Genomic DNA, 14923 nt, shown 5'->3' with positions numbered 1-14923 from the left:
CACCATCCTAGTTGTGGGAGAAAGATACCTGAGCTTTTTCTTAAACAGCTTTTGCTTTTGCTTTCCCACTTTAATCAAGTTACATTAGCAGTAGTTACTTATCTACCAAGTAAAATAGCTAGGCTTGAAAACTTCTCAGGTATTACAGCTCCAGAATTTTATAATTCTATTAGTAATAATGCATCAGAAGAGCAGTATATTATATGAATTTGAAGGACTTGTATGTCTTAGGTGAGGGAGTGGGGAAAGAGATTTATCTATGTATGTGAGCAGGGTGGTTTGGATGACTGTACTGAGCATGTCCGCTTGTCCGTGGAAAGGAGCAGATAGGAAGCTTCAATTTGTTTCATCTCCTTCTTTCAGTTGTTTGTACTTTTTCTCTTCTTAATTTCATATATGTTTCTTTATTTTTTTCTTCTTTAATTTTACATGTGTATATCTGGTAATATGAATAGCTTGTTGGGGGCCGGCCAGATGGCTCAGCAGACTGAAGTGGCTGCTTAGGCAGAGTGCAGGGACTGGGGTTCAATCCCTGGTGTGCTGTGCTGGCCCGGTCCCCAGCGTGCACGGAGCCAGCGACTGAGACCGGGCGTGATGGTGTTCCCTTGTAATCCCAGCGCTTGGGAGGCTGAAAACAGGAGGATCACTATGAGTCCGATCTGTGTAGTGAGACTCTGTAGACCCCGTACTAGATACGTAAAAATAAATAAATAGGTAATTAGATAGAATAACTGGTTAGAAGAAAACACTATATATTATAACAAATACTGTGAAATTCATATTACTTTGTCAAATGAAATTCTGTAACACTATTAATTATTTGTTTTAATTCTAATTTGTACTACCTTCAAAAAGTAAAAAAGAATTTACAGAAATCACAAAAAATGTGGAGATATATATATATATATATATATATATATATATATATGTATTCTGTGATAGTCAAATTCACCTATAAATTGAATTCATAGAAAGACTGTACTATTTCCTTTGAACTCCATAAAGTGAATATGCTCTCTCGATAGGTAAAGAACAAAGTCTTGTGATGTCACAGGTTGTGCTTTCCTGTATATTTACTCGTTATGACCTAAAGGTTCGCCACGCAGACCAGAGCAGGTCTGGTGCACTGGAATGCACTCAGGCCTGGAAACCCAGAGACTTTGAACAAAGAGCTGACAAATTGCTTTGTGACCTCGGACGACGCACCGGAGTATGCTGCTCCTCCTTTTCCCCATGTGTTTAAATGAGGAGGGCAGATTGGATGATTTCTAGGGCTGCTTTCAACGTTAGTCATCCCTGAGTCCAAGCCTTCAAATGTGTCCTGTAGACTCCTTGCCCATACTACACTAGTTTTCGATGAGACTAAAACTATATACTAAAACTATATATGCTTTTTTTTCTTCAAACTGAACATTGTGATAAATCGCCCGAGTTCGCTGGCATGTGCCACCTTCAGCAGTGGTTTAACTTGTGATTACTCAAGAGGTTTCAGAAACAAAAGGGGAATAGTTGTGCGTGAGTGTGTCTCCAGTGGCGACCGCGTGCCCTGCGCAGCTCACTCGCCAGATCCTGCTAGGGAAGGCAGACCAGTGTTGTTAGGGACCGGTGCGAGTGCACGCAGCCTATTTGCTTTGGTTTCTATGTCTGCCTGCTTTCTCAGAAAACTTGCTTGGAGCCAGACTGTAGCAGCCCTCTCTCTGCCTTTTCATAATTGATCAGGGGATGACTGCCTTCCCTGAGGGTTAAGACGTGGCAACTTTTTCTGTTTGCTCAGCATCTCAATGCAGTAGTTCAAACATTGTTCACACCAGCTGGCAGTGTAATGCCATATGCACATCTTGTCAAAGCAACTGTTGTCATGGATACTAGAAACTCTCTCAAAAATCAGATCATTGATCCCAATCAAAATGGTACTTTTTATCAGCTGAGAATCTTAATTATTATAGAAGAATAGTGACCTAACAAGATTTTTATCATTCTGGAAAAATGTATCTTGTGCTCTAAAACATCGAGTAACAAAGTAAAGGGTGTGAGTTTCATGTGTTGAAAGATTTCGTCACTAGTGTTCATTGAGCTCAGCTGTTAAGAGAGAATATAATTTTAGGCAGAGGCTCTAAAGTTTTTCTGAAATATTAGTTTACATTGTACATCTAAAACAATTGGCAATGCATTTTGTGTACCGGCAGTAGTTTTTATAAGATAACTTCATACAGCATCTTTGCCAAACTGTCCCTCTTCCTCAGTGAAACACTTGCATTAATTTCTTAGATTAAGTTTTCTTTTCCTAAGTGGGAAAGAAAGCATAAAAATAAATGAAAACATCTTCTATTTTGATTGGTATTCTGTCACACATAGAAACAAACCTGATTGGTTGAGTGGTAATTTCTTTGTTCTCTCATTTTGCTAAGAATGCAAATGAAAACCACTCAATTTTATTTGGCATTAAAACTGCACTTTATTTTGTCAAAGGAGAGGTTTCCCCTTGAATTGTAAGTACAAAAAATGTTTTTAATCTTTAGTGAAAATCCTTATTAATTCACTTTCAAGATAATCTGATGTTGATTTGTCAAATTTAATTACAGCTTCCGGTAACACTTGAAGTCTACTGCTTTTGCTTCAAAATTGTGATATGAAAATGCAAATGGAATGATAATTTGAGAGGGAGTGGGCATTTTAGCTGCACAGTTAAAAGACAAGTTCCATGTGGAGATGAGGTTATTGATTCTGTTTATGTCTTCTTCTTCTTTTCACAGTTTCAACAAATTCAATTTATTTCCTGCAGCATTGTATGCATGTCCATGATTTTGAATAAAGTTTTGTGTATGTTTTGTTGTACATTTTTCTGCACATTAAAGGAGAAAGGAATAATGAGGTGGGGATTCTTAGAAATGTTAGCTGGAGTAACTGAACCTTTGCCTTGCCACCAAATATTTAGACATTATCCCTTTTATTTCTAGGCTCTGCAGGCAGCGAGACAACTTCTCTTACAGCAGCAAACAAGTGGACTGAAATCGCCTAAGAGCGGTGACAAACACAGACCGCTGCAGGTTAGTAAAGGACTTCTAAGCTCAGGGTTTCATTTTAAAAGATGTCCATAAAAGCGTCAGATGTGCAGACACAGCTACCTGCTTCCAGAATTATTACTGTTACTCACATAAGTCATTTTAATTCCAGAGAGGATGCATCCTGTCTTCTCAGAAGAGAAGAAAACATTCTAATAGCATAGATTTTAAAAGTTTTTAAGCCCAAGTTTGCAAAAAGTCTGTAGGAATGAAATAGGTGGTCTATACATTGTGACACATACGTTAAATAATTTCCCATAAAATGCCCCTGTGGGACCTGAGTGAGATTCGACTCATGCAAGGTGTAACTGTGAATGTTCTCCCTTGGCAGCCGAATCATGGCAAAATGTTTTGGAAAGAAACAAAGCAGTCGTAGACAACCCTTCTGCACTTGTATCCAAGTGACAAATGCAGAAAACTTCCGCATTTGCCAACAAAACTGTTTGAGTTTGCCAAAGCGTTACTGCTGTTGCTACAGTTACAAAAACACATTCTGGATTTGTTGTCCTTGTTCACTATATTTGTCCTGTGAAACTCATAGCACGTACATCTTTGAAAGTGACATTTTGTTACATAATATAACCACTGTGTTTTAGTCTTCTTAAAGGAAATACATGGCTATTTTGGAGGAGGGCCACTTTTAAGGTGTATGTTGGAAATGTTTGGAAGTTTAATCTGGAATGGCCCAAAACATCCCGTAAAGCGATCCACAGTTTTGTTGAAAGATAAACAATACTCTCTTGTTCAATTAGGTTCCATCCATGTCTAATAAGGCAAATTTGAGGTACTTTTTTAAAAAGTAATCTCTTGTTGCTTTCTTTACTAAAGCTTTTTTTTTAAATGACCTAACTATCTGGTTTCATTTTAGGTGGGTTGCTAGTAACTAAGTCTTACATGATGCCCTTCTAGAGTTTAGCTTCTATAACAAAGAATTATATGACTGCTGGGCCATATAATTCAGAGATTATTTATTCCCTAAGAACTGGATTAGATTATGGCTAATGAAGTGTCAGATAAGCGTGTGATTTCTTGGGCCAATAGTTTTCTGGTGGTGAGTGGGAAGAAGGTGCGCCTGCGTATATGAAATGTCCCAACAATGTCTAAAGCAGTGGTGCCTGTCATGGTTGCAAATAAGAGTTTTCTTGACTCTAAGATGCTTTTTCATATTGTTCTCTTTCAAAACAAACTGCACATTGTTTTCTTTAATCTCATCTGTACGTTTGTGAGCCCGTGATCCTCACCCCCACAGCCCTCCCTAAGTCACTCTGGTGAGTGTAGCGGTGCTGACTTTACCCAAGTTCCAGCGTGTCTCTATGCACTTACATGACCAGAATCTTACCTAGTTACGAGCTGAGCAAGGCGGTAGATGGATGCTGATCTCCATTAGGCTTGAGATCTGGGCTTTAGCCTTCTTGTTGATGTGGAAAAGGGGGTTTGGACTGTGACAGCATAAAGCGTAGGTAGAAGTGTTACTGTTTTAAATGTCTGAAGAGTACTATTGTCCTCATTCTATTTTAACCTATTTTGTGACAAAGCAGAGAAATTCTCCATTGTTTCTGTTGTTGCTTTCTCTCCAAAGCGAAGGAGAAGTTTCTGTCTAGTTACCACGCTATCTCTGGAGATAATGGCTGGGTTTTACCGTTTTCATTTTCTTTGCATTGTTGTTTTGTTGGATGTCCAGATTTGATACTTTAATTAACATGCAAGTTTTCTTAAAAATACTCACATTAATGTAGGAATTCTAATTTCTCTAAAATTTTTAAAAGTCTTTTTTAAAATCTTGTATTTATTTGTTTGCTACAGGGTCTCTCTAGACAGCTCAGGCTTCTAGTGATCCCCCTGTCTCAGCCTCCCCAGCACTGGCATTGCAGGCATGTGCCACCACACCCAGTTTCAGTGCCTGGCACTGCACACCTGGGGTTTAGGGCCAGCACAGCTTGTGGTACTGGGGGTCCAACCCAGGTCCTAGCATTTGCTGGGCAGGTGCTTAGACCACCAAGCTGTCTCCCCAGCCCTGAGAGTCTTTAGGTACCAATTACTCTATAAACAAATGTTGAGCATAAGTTCTCCAGTTTGGCATTTGAGCCTGAAAGTGTTATGAGAAACATTATAAATACCTAGTAACAATCGCAGTTGCTAACCGTACCGCAGATGTCACTTCTATGTAGTTCTTTGTAATGCATATTAATCTGACTGTGTTTCTCTTGTGCATATTATAATGATGTAGAATTTTTTAACTTATAATTTTAATGAGATTTCAAGCTTATCATATCATAAGAATGAGAAGATGGCTTTTATGTATGAAAATTTAGAAATAAATGAAGATTGCTTTATTCGTCAAAATATACACTACAATTTATGTAATATGCACTTACATATTTAGTATTCCATAGTACTCGATAAGTTACAACTATAGACATGCTGAGATCGTATTAAAATTCTACCAAAATGTAACAGCATCTCGTAGTTGCCTACACATCTACTGTCAGGGACGACCATTAATGTTGATCCTTGAATCTGCAAATACGACATAGAATCAATTGTACTGTTTGCCACTGATGTTTAGGTGGAATGTTTCATTTAAAAATGTCATCATTAATTTACGTGATTCTCTCCTTTTAGTTTTTTTTGTCTGTAGAATTAAAACTTTTACAATAGGATTGGTATAGATCATCTTGTAGTTTTTTAAAAGATAAAAGATGGTTCAGAATCTGCTCTTGCAAGAATATGTTAACAAAATGTTGACAAAATCTGCACAATCTATGCAAAACACTTGCTTATATTAGATAATAATGATTCTTATTATGTGAGATATGATATACATTTTTAGAGGAGCAAAATAGATATTTTATATATTTTTTGTTTTAAAAAATAGTTTTAATAGAACTGTTTTGTAAGATTTCAAAGAGTATAGAATTTTTATAGAACTGCTCCAGGGCTGGGGCTATCGCTCAATGGCCTCAGTGCCTGCCTGGCAAGCTCAAGGCTCTGAGTTCCATCTCTGGTACTGAAAACAAACAAACAAAAACAAAACAAAAGAAAAATCCAGAAGTTAAAAATAAAAGTGTTCCAATGGCTCAAGTCACAAGAGCAACGTGTAGCTGCTTGCTAGTGTATTTCTGAATTTCTTTTAAAAGTTCAAAAGTGGTGGCCAGATTTGAAGTGCAGTAAGACATAGGAACTATTTCTCAATGATCAGCACTTCTAGACAGTTCTCACTTACCTTTTATAGGGTTCTGCACTAGGGACAACATAGATCCTAGCGTGTCTAATTTAAAGCAGTGCCCAGGAGATAGCTCGGTGGATTAAGTGCTTGCCTGGCAAAGGCAAGGCCCTGAGTTCAATTCCTGGTACCGCTGAAAAAGGAAAAGAAAATCAAATCAGACAAGCTTGATGATTTCACTTTCATATATCGTTATTTGGATACATGTATGTGAAACATATTTACATGTTTTTATTATGTCTAACAGCAGATGAATGGGTCCAACAGTAAGTACATTGGTGGGCAGTATATAAAGATTGATACATAGATAGTGGCTGATATTGACCTGCAAATTACCAGATGTTCCCCCAATCATGTTGCCATTTAATCCAGAAAATATACTCACATGATAACAGTAGAGGATGACCTTTCATTTTAATTTGTTTTACTTACTTATCTATTTATTTTTGCATGTTAGGGAAGGGTCGCCAGGGTGTTCAGGGTCTCACTACTCCATCGGACTCGTAGTGATTCTCCTGTTTACAGCCTCCCAAGAGCTGGGCTTACAGGCATGTGCCCAGTCTCAGTTTCTGTCTCAGCGCGCCCCGGGGACAGGGCCAGCACAGCAGGCCTGGGGATTGATCCCGCGGACCCTGCACCTGCTTGCAGGCGCTTTAACCCCCTGAGCTATTTGGCCAGCCCTTTGCTTGGTTTGTACTCCTAGCGTTTCCTAGATGTGATGTATGAAGAAGGTCAGCCAAAGAGAACGCTTCCTGTTTTCAGTTTTGAAAGTTGTCCAAAGAAAGAAAGAGCACACCCGCAGCTCTTCGATGTGCATGCGCACTTCCAGACTCAGTAACATTTTGTGGAATACATTAGCGTTTTTCTAGTCGATGACAAATATGCGTACTTTAGCTCAGATATGAAAATCGGTCGCATTACTGTTCTTGTTACATTTGCGCCCATGTGACAGACTTGTCACTCTCCAGCAGCCAGGCAAACCGAGCCGTAGATGTAAGGTAAATGCCGTTGCTCTGCGGTCTTAGACGAATATTAGCGTGTCGCACGGGGATCGCGTCCTTCACTGAGGCTGCGTGAGGCTTTCTTCTTCATAGGCAATAAAAATGATGCCGATTTTACAGTCCTGTGTAAGAAGTTCAAGGCCGGAGTAGTAGGAAGGAAAAGTGAAGTGAAATTGGCAGTCTTGGCTCTGCTGCCAAGTCCTCGTGTCAGGGGGAGGATGTCTCTCCACAGCTTCAGAAATGCAGGCATTGGGCTGAGCGATGGATGAGAGCTATTTTTTACAGTTGAAGGATTTTGGTTTTTGTTTTTTTAAATGGCAGGCATCTAGTTTTTCAGGATATTTTGAATCCATTTGGATATTAGTTTATAATGGGTTTTAAATTTGTTTGCTTTCAGTTATAAAACACACACACAAAAAGTTTCAGACTCAAAAATTTGCATATATATAGAAATATAATTATATAGGTGCACAATACCTACATAATTATTTTATTCTTATATATAATTTTGTACCCTAATTTAAATATGTGGCAATAGGACACAACTTCCCATCATTGCTGAAATATTAAAATTAACATCGTCAGACAAAACCAGAAATTCTGTAGTAATCAATAAATCTATTTGTATCCATATTAAAACTGACAAATAAGGTATACAATTTTGTAATTTTAAAATTAATAAAATACTCTATGGGAAAATAATTTCTTTAGGCTACAGGATCAAATATCATTGACCATGATAAAATTCCTTTTATGCATTAACAAAGAATGAAATTAAATATTTTAAATATTAATATCTAGAGGGTGAGAATTAGGGAAGCTAAAGCACATTAACCTTATAAACAATTAAAACAGCATTATCAGGAAACTTACAGGTTTGAGTAGAACAAATCTATCACAATGTAGAAAACTTAGAATGTTTAAATGAATTTATTATTTATATTTTCTCTGTATCAAAACTTTAGCAGTAAAGTCAAATAAATTATTATTATCATAAAATTTAATAAGACTTTAACTTAGACTATAAGCATAGCCCAAGCCTTGGGCTGTGCTGATTTTCCTGTTCCAGTGAAGTGTATTCATAAAAGGCAGAATTAAATTGGCAAATACACATGAATGTTACAGGATGAAAGCTTTCTCTAATTGCTTTGGTGCTTACCCCATGAGCAGCTATTCAAGTATGAGCCTCTGTAAAGGATGGCTGGAGGGCAGGCAAGATAGAGCTCAGCAGACTAAGCACCTGTTTAGGCAAGTGCAGGGACCGGAGTTTGATCCCCAGTGAGCCGTGCCGGTCCCAGCCCCGTGGTGCGCTGAGACAGAGATTGAGACTGGGCGTGGTGGCACGCAACTGTAATTCCAGGCTTGGGAGGCTGAAAACAGGAGAATCACCATGAGTCGGATCTACATAGTGAGATCCTGTAGACCCTGTAGACCCTATACTAAATGCATTAATAATAATAATAACTCAGCAGATTAAACACCTGCTTAGGCAAGCACAAGGACCAGAATTCAGTCTCAGCACTGTGAAGCACCCTCAAGTGGCAGACCTCACGCATGCTGTGTTCATAGCACGTGCGGAAAGATAGTGTGTGCATCATCTAATGCCTCAATCTTCTGCAACCTGGCTCTGCACCATTAAAATGGAAATACATCCCACTTTGTAAGACTGTTGTGAAGGAAAAATAAATAAACAAATAAGTAAATAAATACTATGTAAAGTACCTACCATACATCCTTGGATAATGAGGTAATGAACCTTTGTCATTATCATAGACTTCAAGAAATTGACATATAATTCAAGTTCATGCTATATATTCAATAGTATGGTTCTTCTTTATCAGCCTTGACATTTCCTAGCTTTGATAATGAGATAATATGCGCTCAACATATATCCAGAGCTACGAAGAGCACTCTAAGGACTTGTTCCAGTGTCTCTTCTGTTACAGGATCATGAGCGTTATATGCTTCACACTAGAGACACTTAAAGATGTTACAGTATTTATCTCTCTTTCCAGACCACAAATGCGGTTATAACAGAGTACCTAGTGTCTCAGTTACTTTTCTCTCATTGGTGGGACAAAATACCTGACACCCAAACTTAAGGAAGGAAAGGTTTATTTAGCTCACAGTTTGTGGAGCTTTCAGTCCATACTCAGCTGGCTCCAAGGCAGAGCAGCACATGACAGAGGGCAGCAGTTCATGGCACAGAAAACAGCAAAGAACAAAGGGAGGAGCAGCAGCTGTGGTACTAGCCAGCCTCTCTCCTTTCCTTACATTGCCTTCAGGCTGTCTGTCCCAGGGTGGATGCAGTACTCATACCCATAATCCCAGCAGTACTCAGACCTATAATCCCAGCCATGGATGATGAATCAATTACAAACTCTAAGACCACATGTAGGGACTGCATGAGGCTTTGGGGGGACACCTAGACACAAACCATAACACCTAATAAACAATAGAGCTCAAACTCAACGAATACCTGTTGAAGCCACAGATAAGGAAGAGAATGTGCTGTATGAGGATTTGAGGTTTAAGGAGAGGGTATTCTCAAGTTGTTCAGTGTGAATTCAGTGTCTAGAAGTGCAGTCATTCAGGGACTTCTGCTTCCGTTCAGGATGTGCTAAAGTAATACATTTTAGGTCAATGGATGTAACACGGAAGTGGGAAAGCAGAAAGTACAAGAAGTGTTTTGTAAAGAACATTATCCATTTAAGCTAATATGATAAAGGAACATTTTTAGAGAAGCCATCTATGTTTGCTGTGAAGTAAAGGAATGATGGGTTTAAAGAAAATGACTCAGTAGATTGCTTGAAAAAAAAATTACCAAAAAATTTTCATCTTCACTTGAGCAGAACCTGAAATGCCAGTGATTCTGTATATGATTCGATAGTAGAGGCTATTACAAGTTTTTGATTCGGAAGTAACATATCCAAAATGGTATTTTGTAAGTAATGGGAGACATTTTTATCTAGGAGATTGCAATAAATTTGGACTATGGGGCGCCCTTACCAAGCTGTCTATGTAGGCATGACGAAACGGGCAAGACTGAGGCAACAGCACCTAGGTAGACTGACCAAGCTCTTGGAAGCTAGGAGAACTTGACGAAGATTGGAACTGAAGGCAAGTATTTAAGCAAAGTTCCACAAGTAACAGATGAATCAATGAAAATAGTACAAAGTGCTAAAAGAGAAAAGGGCATTTGCCAAAAAAATAATAACTCATGGAAATCCGTATTTCTTAATACGAATACAGAAAGTAGCAAAAGTAAAAAAGAAGATGGAACAATCAAATTAAAATTTGATTTATTAAGGAAGTTCAAGGAAAGAGCAAGCATTCTCTCCTCGTCACCCATATCAAGCAGCGTCCATGCAGGTGGGGACAGTCACGCATTGTTATATCACTTAACTAAATCGGAGCATTGATGAGATTTTAATTCCCATCATCATTTTATCATGTTTTATTATTTACATTAACCGTTTGGATCTACAATGCTATCACTGTCAATAATGAGTGAATAAAATCATACTTCAACACAAATACAAAGTGGAAAATGGAGAATTAACTATATTTTTGTTTTACATATTGCTGCATAGTAATATATATGTATATATATATATATATATATATATATATATCTGAGTTCCTCAAAATTAAATATGGAAGAAAATTGCTTCCTCAGAGGTCAAATTGTCTCTTTTCTTTGCTACTCAGATTACTTGTTTCTTTCAGTAATCCATTAGGATTTTAAGTATATATTCCCTTGTCTTCTCTACCTTAACTAATGTGAAAGCAAGAAAGCAATAGAACATTAATATTGTTATGGGAGCTCTCTGTAGGATTTAAGACTTAGGCTGTGAATTTTATCTTAAGATGTTTGGAGGTGATGTACAAGCTAAATTGAATGACAAAGTGAAGAACACTCTCAGCACATGATTAAAGACAAAAAGTAAAATTATTTTCAATTTCACTTCCATTTAAGACCTTTTTGTTTTCTCTGTGGAGTTTGTTCATATCTTTCCATCAGCCTGTATTCAGCCTACCGACTTGGCTTTTTTAATTTTTTCTACTACCTTCACCTTGCCTACTGTAGTCTTTTCTCTTTTACTACGTTGTTCTGTCATCATCTAGATCTGTCCACTTGACAATAATTTCCTCCCTTTGGGGTCTCACATGGAAAAAAAGAAATTTTATAACTATTCTACAACTATTTAATTCTGCCTTGAACCTAACTTATATACTAGCATATCATTGTACTAACAAGTAAACAAAGAAAGAAAGAAACCAACAAAAGAAACTGTTGGTTAGAATCCAGGATCCAATATTGCATTCTTGTTTTTTCTGGTACAATGAATAGTTTCTTTTTCATATATCTTAAGTTGTTCTTTTAGTATGAAAGCAACTCTACTCTTGACTCTCAGTAGTACAGAAGCACCTAGAACCCTGAAGCATTTCAATTAGTACAGGAAGCTTCTTACTACTGTCACTTAGAACACTCTTTAAAGTCAGTATTGGAATAGCGTCGCCATTCTGTAAGTCTTTTGGTCATATTTTTTTTAGAGAAGCCATTGGAATGAATATCCCAACTATAATTGCTAGAGATGATTGTCCTGAGTGGTCAGTTCTTTCAAACACATCTTCAGTTATGCTGATTATGCTTATTTCAGTAATGCTGAATTTGGAAGGACAGCGTTTGAAAATATTTAATGTGCAATGAATTGTTCTTTCACAAATATTTTAGTCATACCATCTTAATGTGAAAACCATGTAAGCTCATTATCAAAATCTAACATGATTTTAAGTTAAATTGTGGTTGGGTACTAAGTTCCTTTTCCCAATGGCACTTAATAAATGCTAATAAATTGCTTTGGCACAGTGGATTTTTTAAGATGGAAATTATGTTCTCTGATTAAGTGAGGAAAAAACCACTCAGGAGAACTAATTATAACAAACCCTTGACATTCATTCACAAGGTGTATATTCTGGGATCTTCATGAACCCTCAAAATGAAAAAAAAAATCCCATTTCAAAAATATGGAGGGCTTTGTGCACTTTCTTCTAGGCACTACCTCATTCTGAATCGAACTGCACTGCCTTGTGCAAAGTGTGATAGAAGCTACCGACTTTACAAGTTTCAATAAAATATCTACCCATTTCATCTCATTCTTTAAAATAAGGGGAAAAAATTGACTCAGATTGCAGGTTTTCCTATAACAGTGAGGACAGGACAAGCACGGCAGAACTACATCAATGATAGAAAATCTAGGCAAGTGGGAGAACTAGGTCATGAGGGTAAAAGGTCAAAGATCTAATGACCAGACAGACACGTAGGCATGCTTGATGACATCATGGCTCCAATCACACATGTGTGTTGTCTAGACACTTATGGGTCCCACACAAATAATCAAATCAACTCTCCACATCTAGTGGACAGGACTGCAAGCTCCTCTGTACTAGATCTTGCAATCAAACATCTATGAGAAAATTCCCACATGAATGAACAAGTTCCTCCTACTTTCTTTTTGACAACCCTTTGAAGAATTGAAAGCCAACATACACTGTAATTTTCCTTCTGATTTAAACCTCCACCTGCATAATCAATTACCTACATATCCCTTTAGGAAAATTTGTCCAGCGTCCCCTTCTGAATCAGTGTTGCTTGACATGGTCTTGGTAGGAGAAGATCTCCCAGAAGGGCAGGACATGAGTACAGTGTTTATTGTAATGGCCACCCTTAAGGGGGCCCAGGGGCCCTGAGTTGAGGATTTTGTTCTTCAGTGGAAATTTTTGTCTAGATTAATTTGTAGTTAGGGGTCTTGAATCACTTCTGGTTCTTGTTAAAAGTATTTGTTTTGTTATTTTCTTTAAAAAATGGTTTTGTCACTTAGTGTTGATTCGTTTTGTTGCTGTATATGTTTACACATAGAACCTGTAGTGCCTACAAGTTAAGCATTTTGATAACACATAGACACAGAAAATTTCTTTGCGCAGTATATAAATTCGTACACGAATGATGCTAACAGCTCTGCTGCTGTGAAAGCTGCTACCTGGGTATCTCCCTCTAGTACTACCGCATGTTCTGTAAATGGCAAGCCAAGAAAACACACTGAACATTGTGATGTGCTGATGGGAGGAAACTCGGTTGTCTCACAGAAATTCATTGTTTAAATTCTCAAACCATCTCACCAAAGATTTTTTTCAAAAATACATGGAAGAAAAAAAAATGATCTGTACGTTCTAACTTCCTCCCATAGACCAAGCTTGCAATAGACACTTCAAACATAATACTTAGTCAGTGAAACATGATTAACATTTGTGCTTCTCATGAGATGGTTGCATTCAAACTTCTGCCTTTGTTCTTAGAGAATTTGTTTTCTTTAGTAACTATCGCCCCTCCTTTACATAGTCTTTGAGGATTTTTAGGCCATTGGTTTTCAAATTTAAGAAACTATTTGAAAATCTTTTAAAAATGAGACCTTGGGCCTGCACCAGACTACCTAGTTAAAATTTGGAGAGGATGGGATCTTTGAAAGTCAGAATAATCAAAGCTCTCCAGGAAATTGTGATGCAGCTGGCCTGCAGAGAGGTAGTATGTCAGGAACCCAAACTGGTCTCCTTTTTTGGAACAGCATATTGGCTTTCTACAAAAAAAAACCCTGCAGTGTCTGGCTTGTTCTACTTGTCTACTGTAATATTTTCCCTCTCTCAGATTCAATTTTCCAACCCATATAATAAAAATACTAAACCAGTGACACCTCAGGTTCCTTCCAGATTCAACAGTTTTTAATCTCAGACTAGTGTTTGTTTGTTTTTATATTTATATTTTTTGTTTAAATATAAGCTAATTAAAAATGGCCCTGAACATGTTTCTTGAACTGTCTTTCTCTGATCATTATTTTCAGTCACTTCAGAATTTTATTTTTATGACTTCTGATGTAAGACCACTTGTAATCAAGTCATTTGCTTCTGTTTGATTTGTTGGAAAATAGTACCTGTGCCCTAAATCGCTGTATACTCATGATGCCTGCTTGGACTCCCTTTGTATTAAAACCCTTAAGGGAAAAGCTTATAGTTTTCAGAGATAGCTGTCTGTCCCGATAGTGTTGGCACTCTGATGTCATTTCCCATCTGTTTTTTATAGGCGCTGTTATCAGCAACATCAAACTACTTACTGTTTTTCAAAAATTGATTGATCACTGCGTGCACCTGACTTCCCTGGTGTTTCTTCAGTATGCCTTCCCACCTTCCACACCAGAAACTGATGTACAGCTTTAAATTTCTGATAGCAACTGTCCTAGGAGGTCTCTCCTGGTCACCTCCCACCACCAGCGAGACACGAGCTAATTATTCCTTCCTACATATTCTTGCTATGTCCTATGCACACGTCTGACCTCTGGCTCTGGCTCTGAGTTATACTTAGTATAAGCTCCATGGCAGCCACGACTGGACCTTACTCATCTGCAGTTTTCCAATGTGTAGCTCACAGATTTTGCAAAAGTATGTAGAGTCCAGAGATCTGTGGCCATCTCAATCACCTATCAATCTCATCTTTTGTCTTGGTTCCAGCTGCACTTGATCTGTTGCCTGTGAAGGAATCTCAGTCCAGATGAACATGAGTCAATTTCTTTCTTTCTTTCTTT

At 37.8% G+C, this 14923-nt stretch overlaps 1 protein-coding gene across 2 annotated transcripts in view; it reads left to right on the top strand.

Moving 5' to 3' along the window:
- Foxp2 (forkhead box P2) overlaps window positions 1–14923 on the top strand; it is a 271499-nt gene that overhangs the window by 102165 nt on the left and 154411 nt on the right. For both annotated transcript variants that reach the window (XM_004644865.3, XM_023705056.1), the window contains one exon: window positions 2958–3047. In XM_004644865.3, the coding sequence (XP_004644922.1) occupies window positions 2958–3047 (90 nt within the window). The remainder of the gene's footprint in view (window positions 1–2957; window positions 3048–14923) is intronic.

The sequence above is a fragment of the Octodon degus genome, unplaced genomic scaffold (assembly GCF_000260255.1).
Source record: "Octodon degus isolate 3935 unplaced genomic scaffold, OctDeg1.0 scaffold00213, whole genome shotgun sequence".
In the NCBI taxonomy this organism is placed as follows: domain Eukaryota; kingdom Metazoa; phylum Chordata; class Mammalia; order Rodentia; family Octodontidae; genus Octodon; species Octodon degus.
Note: the sequence above shows the minus strand (reverse complement) of the source record. Positions and strands in the feature narration are given on the sequence as shown.